Genomic DNA, 18,625 nt, shown 5'->3' with positions numbered 1-18,625 from the left:
AAACCCGGGGCTTCACGAATATTAGGCAAACACCAACCCAGTGACATCCAAAGCCTCAAAAATGTTTTTCTCTGTGTATCCTTGGCTGTCCTGGCCTTGCTTTGCAGACCAGGCTGGCCTTGAACTCACAGCAATTCACCTGTCTCTACCTCCCAGATGAAAGGTGTAACTTTTTTTTTAATTGAAACATGTAATTTTAATAACAGGATTTTTTTGTTTTGAACATTTTACTTCATTTACTTTGTGCTTTGCCTCCCTGCATGCTGGGTGTCAGATCCCCTGGAGCTAAATTACAGTTGTGAGCTGCCATGTGGGTGCTAGGATTTGAACCCAGGTCCTTTGCAAGAGCAGCCAGTGCTCTTAGCTACTGAGCTGTCTCTCCAGCCCAGGGCTTCCTTTTCCTCAGTGCTGCACGCCTGGTCTCTAGAAGCTTCCTTCCAGAGGTTCCGTCTTGAGGCTCGGCCCTGAGTCTGGTTATTGCTCGTGAGGGAAGTGTGTGGATGCATGTACTTGGCAGCATGAAGGGCAGAGGCCCACTGTCTTTCTTTGGTGGCAGAATTTCAGCTCCGCTCCCTCAGCTCAGAGATAAGGCAGAGGTGACAGCGGGTGGTAAAATCTCAACTTTATTTAGCCAATGTGTTCAATTCCGATATTACGGTAGAAACGCCTTCAGAGTGGGCGTTTCACTCAGCCCCAGTGTCCTGGCTGACTCCCAGTGTGGGAATCAAGGGTCCCAGTTCTGCCTCACAGGCCACAGGCTGTGCTGGAAAGGAGTCCAGCAGCCAGAGTGTGTGCCCACAGCCAGCTGGTCGGGAGTCCTGGCTTGAAGAGAGTGAGAGCTGTCCAGCCTGGCCTGGGCCGGGCAGCCAGCCACAGTCTCTTCTCCACTCGTGGGGACCCACCCTCTCTGCAAGCCCCCAGGTTAGCTGAAACCTATGAAAGGCCACGCTGTCGTGGCAACACTAGTACAAGGTGGAGAGCGACCATGTACAGCCCAGACCCGCCACTTCCTACACAGCGCAGGAGGGAGTGTCAGGGAGGCCTCCACGGCGGAACAATTACCTTGACGTAAGAAACGCCTACAAGACGAAAGGTCTCCCAGAAGAAATCTGAAGTGACAGCAGAAACCTCTCTAACAGGGAAGACATTACCAGTGTGAGAGTCCCCAAACAGTTCAGCGAGCACTTGGGACAAAATACAAATACAAAAAAGGACATCACCAATTTAGAAAAAGAAAAAGGCAGATCTTCAAGATGGGCTGGAGAGATCTCTCCCCACTGAAAAGCAAGAGACAGGGTTAAGTGTATGCTAGATGAGTGTGGCTTCAGAAAAGTTCCCTGGGTTCTGATGACTCTCCGTCCTTGGGTGAGGCTCAGGCTCCGGAGGTGTGGGCTGCTGGGAGCATGGCCCACCGAGGTTAGGGTTTGGGTGCCCTTGGCTTCTGCACTACAGTTCATCCTTCACAGCTCTATCATCATCTTCCTCCATGTCTGGCTCCAAAGCTTCTTCTAGGTCGAGGTCCTGGATGCAGGAAGAAGGGTCGGTTAAAAGCTGAGGCTATAGTGACGGCTCACAGCTTGAGAGGCCCTGCGTTCAATTCCCGGCAACCACATGGCAGCCCATCTGTACTGGGACTTGACACTCTCTTTTGGCGTGTGGGTGTACATGCACAGAGAGCTCTCACGTAAGCCGCAAAGCAGCTGCCCTCAGTGAGACAGGCCCCCGATAAGGACTGGCAGGCCATAAGGGACAGGCCACCATCACCAGCTTCTGTTTGATAGAGGTTCTGAGTGTGCTAAGAAATGAACTTTCTGTATGTAAGGCAAGACATGGAATGGCTTCCACAGTCACGAATCCCAGCTAAGCCCTCACAACCTAAAACCGGCCACGGAATTTGGAAGCTGGAGTCCAGCCCTGGCAGGGACAACAGCCCCAGCACAAGTTCAAGCAGAGTGTCTGCTGGTCACTTTCCAGGCAACGGAAGTAGCCTCCTCCTTTCTAGCCAGTCCCCTGTGGGGAGGACCACAGACATGTGCTCAAGCCCCACCTGCCAAACCCTGACCCGCCTTCTGCTCCCTCACGTCAGCAATGCCGGGTGACTGCCACAAGCTGACCTCTCTAGCGTCAGAGCTCCTGAGAGGCAGCCCATGACCAGTCCAGTCTAGGGCCAACAGAGCATCCCACAGAGAACCAATGTGTGGCAGCCATGGAGCAAAAAGGCAGTGGGCTCTAAGTTTAAGCCCAAGTCAGCAGGGCGGGCAGAGGTGCCTCATGCCTTAATCCCAGCATTCGGGGAGTGAAGGCAGGTGGATCTCTGAGTTCAAGGCCAGCCTGGTCTACAGAGAAAGTTCCAGGTCATCTGGGCTGTGGTTACACAGAGAGACCCCATCTTGGATAGAAAACAAAAGCTAGCAGGGAGGGCCCTGCGGAATGATAAGGAAGGTCCCTTTAAAGCCCGCATTAAGTGCTAAGTGGTACACACAGAGCACGTCCCTCAGATCAAAGGCCAAGTCTCAGGCCATGGGCGTAGGACACATGGGGTGCCCGCCACGTGGCCACCAAGGCCTCCACGTCAAGGCCTGTGCCAGGCCCTCCCACAGGACCCCGAAATGATCACACTCACATCATCGTCGCCTGCTCCATCCTGGCCACCACTGTCCAGGAATTTCTTAAAGCCATCTAGTGTGCGCTCACCGTTGTAGTCAATGACCTGCAGGAAATGAGCAGAGAGGGTAGAAGTAGGCCCGACAGCAGCTTCCACCCCGCACAGAGCTGCCGGCCACCAGCCTGGCCGAGCCCCGGAGGGCAGCGCACCGTTCTGTCCGGGCTTGCTGGGAAGAACTTCAGCGTGGGGAAGCTGTGCACTTTGACCGCTTCCACCTCATTGGCTGTTGAGTCCATCTTGGCAATGATGATGTTCTCATGGTCCTTGTATGTCTCGCCCAGTTTATCCCAAATGGGGGCTAGCTGCTTGCAGTGACCACACCAGGGGGCATCTGAAAGAGGGCAGTGTAAGGGTCCACCCAGACAGAGCTTGCTACAGATGTCTGCACTGTGTGATGTAACCTGTAAGCCCCCTGTCCCCACGGGGACCAGGCTGGGAAGCCAGAGACCCTCACTCACAGAATTCAACAAACACGTTCTTTTTCTCATCAAAAGCAACCTCTTCAAAGTTTTTCCCAACCAGCACTTTCACTGGCTGCTTGTCCCAGTCTTCAGGCAGCTCCTGGCTCATCAGGTGGGGCTAGAGTAGAGAGAGAGCACAGTCAGGCACAGCACTGCTCACACTCTAATCCTGGCATAGCCGAGACATGCCTGTCCTCCAGAAACCACCAGAGCTGATGCTGGCCATCTAGTGATTGAGAGGGATGAGTCTTCAGGTCCTGGTAGCCTTGAAGCTACCCTGGCGGCATGGCTAGTGTGGTACAGCAGGGCGGAGTTTGTCTATGGGGCCCGCAAGCCAAGACAAGAACTAGGAACTCAATCAGCACAGGTGCTGTGCTGAGAACCCCAGGCTAATGCTGCCAGCCTCCGGAGGGCGTCGCAGGAAGCACTAGACCCCACAGGCAAGCTCGGCAGGGTCACCACAACCCAGGCCCTGCCCACACCTTGATCTTGCCCTCCAGGAAGTGCTGGCAGAACTCGGTGATCTTCTCTGCCGTCAGCTCATTTGACTCTGGTTTGTACTTGGTCATCTCCTCCTCAAGGGTGATAAGCCGGACAGCGGGACACTCCTCCTTCTTCAGGCCAAAGAACTCAAGGATGCGCTGGTTGTCAGCGTGGTCGCTGTCGATGAAGATGAACAGGATCTTGGGGAAGAAAAGGCACATTCAGACGGCACCTGGACACACGCTCACACCCCTGGGACAGCTGTGCACACCTTGAATCTGGGGCTGCCCAGTGAGCAGGTGACAGGGCGGGCCCGGTGGACACCCTTACACAGACCCATGAAGAGCACTGCAGAGGACTAGGCAGGCTCCCAGCACCTATGAGAGAACTCCAGGCTCTGAGCTAGCCCACCTTGCCCTTGAAGCCCTCAGCCGCTTTCTTGAAGTTGCTCAACTTGCCATCGTAGTCAGACACACTCTTGGGCAGGAACAGCAGAATGTGTGTCTTGATTTCACCTCCAAAAATCTTTGGGGCTGTCTGTGGGACAAACAGCAATTACCGGGTCTGAGCCATGAGCAGTGCTTGGACTATTCTCCCGCTGGCCCTAGGGTCCCCACCACTCTGCCTTCAGGAGGCTCACCTGCTCAGTGAACTCAATGACCAACGGCAGCTGGTTGTGCTTGATGAAGTCCAGCAGCTTCTCCTTGGTGATCTCACCCTCAAAGTTGTTGCGGCCTTCATCAAACTATGGACAGAGAGAAAGAGAGATGTGAGCTTTCACTGTGGCCAGGGAGCCTCAAAGGACAGACAAGACTTGTCCCCCAAAAGGCCTAGACTGAGTACCACCACCCTGCAGCCAGCAACAAGTGGTCACAAACTGGAGGCTCACGGCCCCTTTGCTGCTGACTGAACAGCACAGGTGAGAGGTAAGGTCATCTCTGGAGGCCAAGGCAGCCAACATTATTGCAGTTGTCGTGTACTTGCTGAGTGAAGAGAAAGGAAACAGTATCAGAGCCTGACCCTTCAAGGGATAGGGTCAGCGTGGGGTCAATAGCTGCGAAAAGGATCCAGACCATCCCAGAGCATCTGCTAGATAAAGCTACTTTACAGAAAAACAAAGATGGCTGGAGAAATGGCTCCATGGTTAAGAGCACTGGCTGAGCCTGGTCTACAGAGTGAGTTCCAGGATACCCAGAGCTGCACAGAGAAACCCTATCTCAACAAACAAAAAACAGAAGAAAGGAAGGAAGGAAGAAAGAAAGAAAGAAGGAAGCTGGCTGATGACAATTCTTAACAATGTAAACACTCCAGGATTAGTTGTTACATTGTATGCTTCAGGTGATGACAAGGGGGAAAGCCTAGTCACACTTTCCAATCTCAGTATGTATGTAAACCTTGGCCAGCCTAAAACTTCCAATACAGACCAGGCTGGCCTCAGTCTACCACACCATACCCAGCTTTTATGGTTTGTTTTTTTTGTTTGTTTGTTTGTTTCTTGAGATAGGGTCTTATCCTATACTCCAGCTGACCTCAAACTTGTGATCCTCCTGCCTCAGCTGAGTGCTAAGATTACAGACATGTAGCACCATGCCCAGTCTATTCCAAACACTTCTGAGCCAAGATACTTGGATCCAAGATGTGGTGAGCTGACTCTTCTTTTCTTACTGTCCACCTTCTACTATACTTCAGAGAAGGCGGCTAATAGCTGGGCGTGGTGGTACATACCTTTGATCCCAGCACTCAGGATGCAGAGGCAGAAGGATCTTCATGAGTTCAAGGCCAGGCTGGTCTACAAAGCGGCAGGGCTATCATCACACACACACAAAAAAACCCTGTCTCGAAAAACCAAAAAAATGAAAAGAAAAATGAGGAGGTGGTTAAGAGTATGAGCTGCTCTTTCAGAGGAGCATAGCAACGTTCCCAGCAGCCACGTCAGGCATTCCACAGTTGCCTGTAACTCTAGTTCCGGGGGATCCAAAGCCCTCTTCTGTACTTTTATACACACGCATGTAACAAATGCACACATAATTAAAAACCTTAAAAAAGCTGGGCAGTGGTGGCCGGGACCTTTAATCCCAGCACTCAGGAAGCAGACAGGTGGATCTGTAAGCTGCAGGCAAGCCTGGTCTACAGAATGAGCTCCAGGGTAGCCAGGGCTACACAAAGAGACCCTGCCTAGGGGTGGGAATGGGATGGGGGAGGAGCAGGTTACATCCAGGGAGCTCACTGAGATGGGTACTCTGCCGGAGCCTCCAGGCACAGGCTATGGTAGCTTCTCACCAGCCACAGTGGCGAGAAGACCAAATGTCATTTGGAAAATGAGTTGGTCCAGGGTTCCATCAGACACCCTCAGGGGTGATGCTGAGTCACCATCACCACCAAGGCTCCTCCTGCTGTGGAACAGCGCCACCTTTTTCCACCTCCACCAAGGGGGCAAGCAGAAGCCACCACCTGATCTGAAGTGCTATCTTCTTGGCAACACAGCCCCACAGCATTTGCCCTGTGGACCACAACTCTCTGAGGGCAGCCCCAACGGGCCACGACAGACATCCTGCCAGCAGTCTGGGCGGGCCACCCTGGTTCCTGAGCTCTGTCCTCAGACTAGGTCGCACGGCACCCTCCAGGCAGAACAAAGCCAAGCAGCAGCCGGCTTCGCCTCACTGGGGAGCTCCCTGGGGCAGAGAGGGAAACCCAGCTCATTCAGTGGAAGTAGGGCTCATATCCCAGAGGCAGGGAACAAGAGGCCAACCTGGGCAGCAGGCTCGAGAAAACAAACACACAAAACAACAAAAAATAAAGCCACTGGTGTGCTTGTACATTCAGGATCAGGAGTTCAAGGGCAGCCTCAGCTACAGAATTCAAAACTAGCCTGGGCTACAGGACAACCTGCCTGGAAGAAAAAAAAATGAATAAAAATAAAGGGCTGGAGAAATGGCTCAGTGGTTAAGAACACTGGCTGCTTTTCCAGAGGACCCAAGTTCAAGCTCCAGCACCCACAATTATCTGTAACTCCAGTCCCAGGGGCTCTGACGCCCCCTTTGGCCTCTGCAAATGTGTACAGCACACCACACACACACGTGGGCAGAATACTCATACACATAAATTAGAATGGTTTATTAAAAAAAAAAAAGACTAAAACAAAAAAACCACCACCACCACCAACAACAAAAAACAACAACAAAGAAAAACCCACCACAGAACCAAACAATACCCTGTGCTCCCTGAACACAGCCTGAACACAGGGTAGACTAGTCTCTGAAGTAAGAGCAACCAAGACTTTGTCATTAAGACTTCACCCGGCATCTCTCACATCGCTAGTCAGGCATCCTATTAAAATTTACTTACACAATGGAATAGTAACTCAGCAATTAAAACCAAGGAAGTCATGAAATTTGCAGGCAAATGGTGGGAACTAGAAAAGATCATCCTGAATGAGGTATCCCAGGAGCAGAAAGACACACATGGTATATACTCACTTATAAGTGGATATTAGACATATAATATAGGATAAACATACTAAAATCTGTACACCCAAAGAAGCTAAGCAAGGAGGACCTGGGGTAAGATGATCAATCCTCTTCAGAAAGGCAAAGAAGATGGACATCAGAAGATGGACAAAACAGGGAACAGGACAGGAGCCTACCACAGAGGGCCTCTGAAAGACTCTACCCTGCAGGGTATCAAAGCAGATGCTAAGACTCAGAGCCAAACATTGCACAGAGTGCAGGGAATCATGAAAGAAAGGAGGAGATAGAAATACCTGGAGGGTACAGGAGCTCCACAAGGAGAGCAACACAACCAAAATATCTGGACACAGGGGTGTTTTCTGAGATGATACTCCAACCAAGGACCATTCATGGAGACAACCTAGAACCCCTGCACAGACGTAGCCCACGGCAGTTCAGTGTCCAAGTGAGTTCCCTAGTAATGGGAACAGGGACTGTCTGACACGAACTCAGTGGCTGGCTCTTTGATCATCTCCTGGAGTGGGGAGCAGCCTTACCAGGTCACAGAGGAAGATAATGCAGCCACACCTGATAAGACCTGATAGACTAGGATAAGAGGGAAGGGGAGGAGGACCTCCCCTATCAGTGGACTTGGGGAGGAGCATGGGTGGAGAAGAAGGAGGGAGGGTGGACCTGGGAAGGGAAGAAGGGAGCTACAGGTGGGATACAAAGTGAATAAACTATAACTAATAAAAATAAATAAACAAATATAAAGAATCACACACAAATTTTTTTTTTCTGGGCAAATGTGCCAAGACAACCGATAACTGAGGAAATTCTAGTCTCATTAGGTCCTCTAGTGGGTAAAGGGCACTGGACAAACGTATTAATCTAAGCTGAGGGGCATTTGAGGGGCCCTGTTCATGGATTCAGATGTTACAGCCCTTGTCACAGCACAGATGTGTTTTTCAGTGCTGACAACCTGGAGCTGGCGAAACCCTTTCAGAGACAGAAAAACCACGACATCAGGCGCTACACCAAGCAGACCCTCTCGCCTAGGCACGCCTCTCCCGAGCAAGTCTATCATTCTTGTTTGCTCTGTGACATTCCTTCCACAAGGGCTAGCACACCAAGATCTTATTCTCCTGTCCAGGCCTTCCATTCCCAGACGATTCCTTCAACGGACCTTTTCTCCCCCCTACACGTCATACCTGGGTGACATGAGTCTCTAAGGACCCCATCCTTTGTGCCCCTCCCCCCCAGACAGGGTCTTTCTGTGTAGCCTTGGCTGTCCTGGAACTTGCTCTGTAGACCAGCTGGCCTCAAACTTAAGAGACCTGTTTGCCTTTGCCGCCTGAGTGCTGGGATTAAAGTCCTGTGCCGTCACTGCCCAACTGCACCCTCATCTTGGCACAGCTGGGCTGCAAAAGCATCACCCTGCCTCTTGGGACAAAAGACAAAGCAGCCCACGGCCCCATCAGCAACGCCAGTCTGCCTCGTCCCTGCCACAGGGACACATAGCAAGAACACTCAGCGTCTAGAGAAGAAGATGACAGGACTCTACAGGTGCTCAGATGGGGGTCTGCAGGGGCTGAGGGTGGGAATAGGGTTCAGGGGTCACACATCCAAAGCTGGGGTTCCAGAGCCCTTGTCTAGGAGAAAGTCCTAGCAATAGGTTCCTTGGCACTGAGGATTGGCTGCTCTTCCAGAGGTCCTGGGTTCAATTCCTAACAACCACATGGCAGCTCAAAACTGCCTGTAACTCCATGTCCAGAGTATCTGACATCCTCTCATTAATGCACATAAAGATTGTGGCTCAGCTCTGTAATTTCAGCACTTGAGAGAGAGAGGCAGGTTGAAGGCCAGCCTGGGTTATAGAGTAAGTTCCAGCTGGCCAGAGCTACAGGGTAAGACCCTACCTTAAAAGGACAGGGAAGAGGGGGCTGGAGAGATGGTTCAGTGGTTAGTTAAGAGCACTATCATTCGATTCCCAGCACCTACATGGCAGCTCACAACTGTCTGTAACTTGAGTTTCAAGGGATCTGATACCCTCATACCAACCAATAAAGTAAAATTAATAAGTTTAAAAAGAGAGGGAAGAAGCTGGGCACAGTGGCACATGCCTGTAATCCCAGCACTCAGGGAAACAGGGCAGGCGTGAGTTCGAGGGCCACAAAGTTGAGTCCAGTGTAGAGCCAAGGCTATACACAGAGAAACCCTTCCTTGGAAAAGAGAGCCAGAGGGGAAAGGAGATGGGAGGACAGAGCAGGGGTGGGGAGAATGATTCCAAGAGATGACTTGGTTACACCTTGCCATAGCCACCACCTCATCCTTCAGGAGACTCCGCGCTGGCAGTTAGGGAAGCTGGTCCAAAGGCCACAGTGTGAAGTGGCTGCCATACCACAATGACAAAACCATTCAGCTTTGATCACTGTCCACACCATCAGCCCAGCTTGGCCCCTCCCTTCAGAAGCAGGCAACACCACCCTCTGCAGACCAACATCTGTACTGCCCTGCACACAGCTGCCGAGGGGCCACTCACCTTCTTGAAGAGGACCACCCCATCCTTGTCCAGCTGGTACTTGGAGAACACACCACTGTTAGATGTGATTCCAAAAGGTATGTCATCAATAGCTTCCGCTGCCAGCAAGAACTGCTTGGCAGGGTCTGACTCTACGTCCTGGAAGGGAAAGGAAAGCAGAGGTGGCCACACACCCCCAGCCTGCGCACCGCCCCTAAGGAACAGAGGACCACGGGACCCTCCCTCTGTGAGGGCAGCACACAGAACAAATGGAGTTCCAAAGCTCTACCTTGAAAAAACCGATGACCACGACGTCGCTGGAGTCCACCAAGGACTCTGCAGCTGCAGCGTCAGACAGGGCTGTGGCAGCTGGGCCCGTGCGCTTCTTCAGCCAGTTCACAATGTCGTCAGCTTCCCTGCCGGCTACACCCAAACAAATGCAAGTTCCCGTGAAGCAGGGTAGCACCCACCCTGCCAGCACCTGCCAGGTCTGCCCAGGGGCTCAGGATAGGTGCTCGCTGAGAAGAGTGCTCACCCTGGAAAGCAGGGCTGGGTCACTAGCTGGTCCTCCCCAGTTTGTCTGCATTTCCTGCACTTCCCTGAACACTGAAGTACGGGGCTCTCACACCAGGCTACACCCCTGGATATTCGGTTAGTCAATCCCAGCACTAGATCTGCCACCCAAAACAGGCTTGACTTGACCCCGACACTGGAGGTGGGCCAGGTGTTCCTGCCTGGAGTTTGCCCTACCCACTTCCCAGATGGGTAAGAACTGGAACCAAAGTAACTCTGGTCATTAAAAAAAAAAAATTTCCCCCAGATAAGGGTTTCTCTGTGTAGCCCTGGCTGTCCTGGAACTTGCTCTATAGAGCAGATGGCCTTGAACTCAGAGATCCATCTGCCTCTGCCCCTTGAGTGCTGGGGTTAAAGAAGTGTGCCACCACCTTCCAGGTAAAGAAACTTTCTTTTCCTTTTTTTTTTTAAGTTAAGGGAGCTGGAGAAATGGTCCAGAGGTTAGGAGCACTAGTGCTCTTCCAGAGGTCCCGAGTTCAAGTCCCAGCAAACACATGGCGGCTCCCAACCATCTGTAATGAGGGGGTCTGGTGCCCCCTTCTGGTGTACAGGTGTACACGCAGCTAGAAGACTGTACACATAATAAATAAGTAAATCTTAAAAAAATAGTAATACTGCTGCCAGGAAGACCTGTGCGGTTGCCAGCACACACACTGCCCCCCCCCGCCCGTAGCTCTAGTTCTAGGGAACCCAATGCTCTTCTGGCACAGAATGCACAGGATATACATATATACAAGTTTCAGGTGCACACGCACAAGCACACACAAAACGAGTAAACAAACATCACCATGCCCACTTATGAGGTGGCAGAGACTGTCTCCAGGTCTCCATGCATGCTACCGAAGCACTCTGCCAACCGAGGGGCACACTGTCCAGATGGGAACTTACTCTGTAGACTTGGGCTGCCTCTGCCTCCCCTGTACTGGCCACATGCATGAGCCAACACATCAAGTTCTGAACCAGGACTTCATTTCGCTTTTGGAGACGCAGTTTCTGCAACGTCGGCTGTCCTGGACTCACAATGTACGCCAGGCGGGCTCAAACTCACAGACCCGCCCGCCTCTCTCTGCTTCCCCAGCGAGCCACCACAACCTGGCTGACCAGGAACTTTCTGTTCCAAGAGTGAATTCATGTAAAAAGTAGAGATCATAGATGGTCTAGGGGGGTGACCAGAGTGGCTAACATTGAACATATATGTTAACATATATGGTCACTCTGCAGTCTAGGCTGGCTTTAAACTCAGAGATCTACTGGCCTCTGCATCCCAAGTGCTGGGATTAAGGATGTATACCAAAACACCAACTAAGGAGACTCAAGTCTTCTTTTGCTACTAGCAGCTACCTGAATTGCTTACATCAAAGTCCAGCTTCCACGAAAACTGCTTTAGCAGTGGCTGGGGATGGTTGGGAGCTTGGATTTGCGTTCTGTCACCAACAACTAGGATGCTGTGATTGTGAAAGGGTCCCAAAAGCGTCACCCACATGTCAAACACACCATCTAGAAGCACTGCATTTCTCAAAGCACCAATAGCTCAAAGCCCCGTGTGTTCAGAGAAGGACTTGCCTCCTCCTCCTCATTGGTTAATCACCAGATAAGCCTCAGCCAACAGACTACTCATCACAGACAGACACTTCCTGTGAGGTACTCCAAAGAGGGAACTTTCTTTATAAATCCTCAGATCAAGAGTCAATATAGAACCCATTTGAGCACAGGGTTCACTGAGCCTCTGAACGGGTTCCCTACACCTACGACGTATTTCTGGTTAGCTCCCAAAGCCTACCAAATCATTACAGGGCAGTACTGTGGTCACACCTGTGTATTCCTTTGGGGAGGCCGTGTCTCCGTTCTTGAAGAATTTGATCGTGGGGTAGCCACGAACGCCATACTGCTGAGCCAGGTCAGATTCTTCTGTGGCGTCCACCTTTGCCAGTCGGATCTCAGAGCCTTCCGCCTTCAGTTTTGCAGCAGCTTTGGCATACTCAGGGGCCAGAGCTTTGCAGTGGCCACACCATGGGGCATCTGAAAAAGAAAGCAGGACACTGGAAGGCAGTCCTTGATCCAGGTCTGTTCTTCCCTTTCTACTTTGTACTTCCTTTCATAAAACCTTATCGGCATACCAAGATAACCCCTCTTAACGCATACATGAGACTGAGCTGATAGCTGGTGTTCTTAGGCAATATCAGGACAGAGGCCACGAGTGACAAACCAACCCCAGTCCCTACTTTGCCCTGTGACCACCAGCACAGCAAGACAATCCTGAGTTAGAACTCCCCATTGCCCCCCAGCAATCAGGGCCAGCGTATCCACACGATTTCCCATTAAGGATCTAGAAAGGGTCAGAAGGTTGCTGGCTCAGCACTATACCTAGAAAGAACGTGCCCAGATGCCTGTCTGAAGCTATTCTTTCTAGTGTGGGAATGTGACAATCTGTCAAGGCAGCCTGGCAGCTGTGTTGGAACCCACATACTTAATCAGAAGTAAAGGCTTAGGATTTGGCCTGTTTCCCTGTGAGACAGGGCAGATTACAGGTAGGGTGGGCACAGTAAACACGGTTGGACTTGCTCTATCGGGACTGCTACTGCTCACACGGCCCGTTCTGCTTCCCCAGCTAGCACAAGGATCTGGCCATGTGGACGTCGGGCACAAAGACACCTTCCTGATTCTCAGCCCCGCAGTCACCCTCAAGGAGTCCTGAACATAACGACTTCCACTTTGGCTAGGAAGGATGCTCTCTGGAAGAGAAGCTGACAGTAGGTGCTGCCCGCCCGCGAGGCGCAGCCTGGGACCGGCCAGCCCATGCACCACCGGGCAAGCCGGGAGCTGCAGGCCACCGCACTCGAGAGGGACCGAGCGCCCAGGACAGCGCTGGCTGCCGCCAAGGGCGGCCGGAGCTGCGGGCTGCGGACCAGGGGCCCTGCCCGCCCGGCCAGGCCCGCGGCGCACTCACAGAACTCCACCAGCAGGTAGTTGTGCGCCGCCAGCGCCTCCTCGAAGTTGCTCTTCTTCAGCACCAGGACGTTGTCCTCCTCCTCCGGGACGTCGGCGCCCACCCTGGCCGCCCAGGCCAGGGCCAGGCACAGCAAAGCACGGCTCAGCATGTCGGACGGCGGCAGCGGGCGGGGCGGTTGGGTTGGCGCCGCCGGGACAGCCGAGGCGACGAGAGCGCGCGTCGGTCCGGACCTCGCCTTTATAAATCCTGGGCCAGGAGCGCGCCCACACCTCCCCCTTGCCGCGCGCCGCCGCCGCCGCGCGCATGCGCCCGCTAAGCCCTCTGATTGGCCGAGGAGCCGGGAGGCCCGCCCTCGCCGCGCGAAGACTGGACACCCACTCCAGGCTCGGCCACGAAGTGGGAAGGAAAAAAAACGCCGGGGTCCTTCCAGCTCTTGCCTAGGATAGGCCGGCGTGCGCGCGCGCTCACACACACACACACACACACACACACACACACACACTGTGTTCCGCAGCCTCTGATTGGCTAGCGCGGGCGAACTTTCTCTTTCTGGACTTCTGACTGGAGACTTTTCCCACGCCTTCCGCGCGTCTGGAATGGCTGCTGCTCCTGATTGGCCGAGAGCAGCGGCCGTGTGGCTTCTGATTGACCGGGAGGCGCGGCCGCGCGGCTCCTGATTGGCTGCGAGATGCGCGCACCCTGCGTGTTTCTCGGTCGAACGTGGCAGTGGGCGGACTCCCGGGCCCTTGGGCGGAGCTACGCCTGCGCCTCCGAAGCCACTCGTGTTGCATTCTGACTGGACAGCGTTTCCGTACTGGCTCCGCCCCTGGGTCCCCCTCCCGGAAATCAGGTGATGCAATTTCCCGTGCGCGTGCGGGCCGTGCGGCCGCTGCCCAGGCAGGGCGGCGTGGCCCGGGGTCGGTCTTTCGCGGGGCCGCGGCTGCCGCCCGCCGCCAGTGCGCGTGCAGCTCCGGGTGTCCCACAGGCCGCGCGCCTTTCTCGCGCTCCTGTTGTCGCTCCTTGGTTGTCCGAGGCCCGCGCCCGCGGCAGTGCGGCGCCCTAGACCGCTGCTGGGTTACGTGCGCGCCGGACTCCGGACACCCGTTCGTGAAGTGAAAAGTGCAGTTCCTCGGCAGACTGTATACCGACTACGTGTTGAAATGGCGTCTCTGTGCGTTGGCTTGAGTAATGACAACTTTGGCTTCTGTAAACCAGCCTTCAGCTTACATACGGGATTCACATTTTATTTCCCCTGGGCTTCCTAGTCCACACTCAGCATCTACTTTGTGTCTCCATTCCTGACTTGCTGGAAACAAGGCGTACACAGGCTGGCTTCGAACTTGAAGAAGTACTTGAAGATCTGCCCCAACCTCCTGAGTGCGAGCAATCCCTGGCAATTTCGGTTCACCTTTCCATTTCATTACTTCTCAACGCCTGTCATCAGACTTCTGCCAGCCACCTCCCCCACAGCTCAGCGCACTCACTCTCGCGGCCTTCCCTTTTTTCACTTCTCGTTCCACATACACACAAAGTGAAGTGAAACACTCCCATATTAAGTATATACATTGACTAATGCACTGCACTTAGAAAGTTCTGAGAACGTGTCACCACCTTTTCTCCAGGTAAGAGCGAGCGTCTTACCTCAGATCAAGTCCTCTGTTCCCCAGCCCCATTCAACGTAGGAGGAATGACAGTGAGGTACTGGTTTGCCCACTGGGAAATCGTGTCTACAGGGCTACTTTACAGGACTAAGAGGCCCATGGACGGGTGGCCAGCAGCTGGGCTGGGTGCTTGTCCTTTTCTCTGCCTATCTGAAGTGCCTGTACCCATTCCTGCTCTTGGGTATGATGACTTTCTTCAGTTCTGCTGCTGTCTCCCAGAGTTTTTGTGGTTGCCGTGACCTGTTTTGGAGCTAAGAGACAGAGAGTTAGCCAGTCTATGGTGGCACACACCTTCAATCCCAGGGGGTTAGAGGCATGTGGATCTCTGAGTTTGAAGCCAGCCTGGTCTACAGACCGAGTTCCAGAAAAGTCAGGGCTAACAAAAACTTGGCTAGGGTAGTGTTTACTTGTACCCAGCACTTTAGAGAGGCAGATGGATTAGTTCTGTCTTGTTTCTCTCATTCTCCTATATTGTCTTGAAACTCTGTGTAGACCAGCCTCTGCTTCCTAAATTTCTGGGATTACAGGTATGTTTCACCACACCTGGCAAGTACCAGGAACTGAAAGGTTCAGGAATTCAGTAGCCAAATACGAGGGGTGGGATGCTCTGTCTATGGAAGGAAAAGAGCAGGGGGATATGAGTATGATAATTTAAAAACAACTTGCTTTCGGAACACAGAGTTAAAAAAAAGAATGGACCAAGTAAGGAAAGAGCATTCCAGATGCAGAGACTGAAATAGATAGGGCAGGTCTCAGCTGCCTCTGCCTGCCTGTGGCACACACAGGATGGATAGGGCTGCTGGCATTGTGTGAACAGAGGGGCCGGCCCTAAAGCATTGCTCCTGCACGACCACAGGAGCACAGAATCCTGGACTGGTGTGTGACTTTCTGTACTAAGAGCTGTGCCTGCATGTACAGAACAGGCACCAGATCCCAGTACAGATGGTTCTGAGCCGCCATGTGGGTGCTGGAAATTGAACCTAGGACCTCTGGAAGAGCAGCCGGTGCTCTTAACCGCTGAGCCATCTCTCCAGCCCTGCATTGTGAGTTCTTGAGAAGCCAGAGGGGAGGCCTGAAATCCTTGGGCCCTCTGGGTTTGTCAAGTGGCCAGATAACATACAGGTAGTATGTCCCAACCCAAGAATGAAGATCATCTGAACATCTGTGGGCCACAGCCTTGAGGGCCAACCTGGTGACCTGCTTTTGTTTCCCCAGGCCCCTCGTAGGCCTTCTAAAAGCAGCTGCTGTTGCCAAAAAGAACGGTAGTTCAGACACCCTAGTGTTAAGGTCCTGCCAGACCCATGTGGGCTGTAACGTCTTTTTCTGGCCATCAGAAATGCATCAGAATATCCTTCAGGAAGGAGTCTCACTCAGAGAACGTACTCACTGACTACAGGTTGAGTTAGCAGTTGTTTGAAATATTACTACTAGTTCTCAGAACCAAGCAACTCCTTTTCAGCTGGCAGGCTTCTCCAATGTGCAGGAGGGTGAACAGCACTTGATGGCTACGGTTTACAAGGTCTGTGCTGGGGGGTGAACTAAAGTGCTAGTGACAATGAAGTGGGGTGCAGGGCGATGGCACAGTAGCCCACAGTATAGGAGCTTTGGTACAGGAGTGTGGTGGGCATGGAGAAGGTTCTTTTAAGTCAAAATAGCTGATTACTTCTACATGGCTTGGGAGCTGACCGCTCATCAACTGGTACTACCTACATCCCACCACCTTCCTCAGGAAAGGACGCCTGTCTGCAGGTAGCTGCGGAGCTAAGCCTGGGAGTCACGGGCAGAGAGAAGTTGGTGGGAGGCCCCTACACCTTGCTGCTGAGAGAAAGAGGCCAGGCCTTGGAAAACTACACCACAGGAACAGGCTGGGGCGAATGAGCTAGGAACTGGTTAGACTTAGAACCTAAGAAACACGTCATGCACTTTATGAGGCCACCCTAAGTTAACCCGCACTGGGAGGAGCCAGAGCAAAGTCCGAGTTGTTGGCAGTTTGCTTGCACACTTGGCATTCAGGGTCTGAGTTCACACACTTACCCCAGCATTGTAAGATTAAGTTCCTTTGTCAGGGTGAGCTTCAGAAGCCCGTTTGATAAACAGAATTGCTGACAGCACATAAGAAAACTTTTAAGAATGAGCTAGGAGAGTTTACTTGCTGGCCCTTGGTCTGCAAAACTTTGGGTGTAGAGGGATTTTAATCCAGCAACCTGGCTACTCTACCTGGAATACAGACACGCCCTTAGTACACACCTTTAATCCCAAAACAATGAAGTTAAAGTTAGTTTGTAGAAGGAAGCACCCATGTTTGAGAGAGATGTCTAATTGAGAGGCAAAGTGACGAATCAGAGAAAGATTTGGCAGAATAAGATAGGCCCAGCTCTCAAAGAACAGGGGAGGAAAGATTATTTAAGAGAGTGCAACCCAGAGAGAGAAAAGGAGGAGGCAGTTTTACCAGTTTTACAGAGACAGGATGAAAAGAGAACAAACTAGGCACAGGTGAAGACAGAATGAGTCAGAGAATGAGGAGCTGGAAGGTTAGAAGAGATTGCTAGAGTTAGTTTGAAGCCAAGCAGAGAAGCCAGAATCAAGCCAACTCAATCAGAACCCCTGAGATGAACAAGCTAGCCAGAGTTTAGAAAGGGCGAGCTTATTCATCAGGAAGTCTCAGAGGCTGAACACAGTCTAGGCTTAGATTGGATTGTATGGAGGCTAGAAGCTTCCAGGACTAGGCCTAGGTAAGCAGGGATGAGCCAGTAAGCCTTCGAGAGGAAAACTACATCAGGGAAACAGACTTTCGCATTTGGAAAGGGCCTCACTCTGCTCATGTCTGACTGTTGGGGCCAAGACCAGTTCTGGGAGGCTTGGGACAATTTGGCTGCCTACTGCAAGGAGCTGCTATTGTCAGGTTAGTGTCCTACAGAAGGTTGACTCTGGGGTCTGCTCATCTGGCACTCTCATGGACCTAGTTCAAATGGCTGACTTGGCTTGATTTATGGTCAGCCATCAGCAACAAGACAAAAAGGCATCTTCTGAGCAGCTCCAGGAAAGGGTCAATCCACTATCCAGCATTGCTGGACCCCAAAGGCAAGAGTGAGAAGATCCAGGAAAGTAGCTGAGCACTACCAGCTGCAGGAATGGTACAGCCACTTTACTGAACAGCTTAACCGGAGGGTGGCTCTCAAAGCTACCAGAAAGCCAGAAAGGGAGGTTTCTGCATGGACTCTATTTTTCAGTCATTGTATACCCATCCCTAAAGTAGGTGGGCCTTTCAGGTTGCAAAATGCCTTTGGATGTGCTCAGAGGCAGAAGGTGCCTGTGCCTCCCTCCAGTCACTGCAGAGGGCTACACGGGAGCTAATGCCGCCCCAGCTGAAGTTTGGTGTCCTGTCAAGGTTCCCCTGCAAGCTTCCACACAGTTGAGCAGTCCTGGCCCTTCTACTTGGCCTGTAGCTGCCCCAGCATACTTCCTGTTCCAGCAAGGCTTGCTATCAGACCTTCCTGCATAGCTGTGCAGACCCAGATCAGTTTCTCAAGGTTCTGGTTCTTCCAGCAGGGCCCCCATCCTGTAGTTCAGACATCTCCTGTGACATGAGCCAAATGAACACACCCACAGACGCCATGTACAGCCCAATGCTGTGACCCTTAATGTACCATCCCAACTGCCAGAAAGGACCTAGGTATATGAGCCATGTCACCTTTGGGCCTGGGGTTTTATATTGACCTCTACAGGAAGCCAGTAGCAAAGACGAAACAGGGCTGTTGGCAGCAGGCAACCTCTTATCCAGGGCGTGTGGCCCGAGGGACCTACACTGGATTCTTGCCATTCCCTCCAAACACCCAACACAAGCAGCATAAACCACACCATCCCA

The 18,625-nt window shown here is 52.4% G+C and overlaps 1 protein-coding gene across 1 annotated transcript; it reads right to left on the bottom strand.

The window, feature by feature from the left end:
- Positions 1–605: 605 nt before the first annotated feature.
- P4hb (prolyl 4-hydroxylase subunit beta) lies at positions 606–13,334 on the bottom strand. The gene is made up of 11 exons (XM_021637389.2): positions 13,097–13,334; positions 11,962–12,168; positions 9,866–9,999; positions 9,598–9,735; positions 4,250–4,354; positions 4,021–4,146; positions 3,609–3,809; positions 3,124–3,244; positions 2,815–2,996; positions 2,624–2,710; positions 606–1,521 (listed from the first exon to the last, which is right to left on the bottom strand). The coding sequence occupies exons 1-11, from the start codon at positions 13,245–13,247 to the stop codon at positions 1,447–1,449; spliced, it is 1,527 nt and encodes a 508-aa protein (XP_021493064.1). The 5' UTR covers positions 13,248–13,334; the 3' UTR covers positions 606–1,446.
- Positions 13,335–18,625: the final 5,291 nt, after the last annotated feature.

The sequence above is a fragment of the Meriones unguiculatus genome, chromosome 7, assembly GCF_030254825.1.
Source record: "Meriones unguiculatus strain TT.TT164.6M chromosome 7, Bangor_MerUng_6.1, whole genome shotgun sequence".
Classification (NCBI taxonomy): Eukaryota; Metazoa; Chordata; class Mammalia; order Rodentia; family Muridae; genus Meriones; species Meriones unguiculatus.
The sequence above is the reverse complement of the archived record's forward strand: the minus strand, read 5'-3'. Positions and strand labels throughout refer to the sequence as shown.

Coding starts and splice junctions, on each gene's coding strand:
- P4hb (XM_021637389.2), bottom strand. CDS start 13,247: ATGCTGAGCCGTGCTTTGCTGTGCCTGGCCCTGGCCTGGGCGGCCAGG. Junction 12,169..13,096: donor CTACCTGCTGGTGGAGTTCT/GTGAGTGCGCCG, acceptor TTTCTTTTTCAG/ATGCCCCATGGTGTGGCCAC. Junction 4,147..4,249: donor TCATTGAGTTCACTGAGCAG/GTGAGCCTCCTG, acceptor TTTGTCCCACAG/ACAGCCCCAAAGATTTTTGG.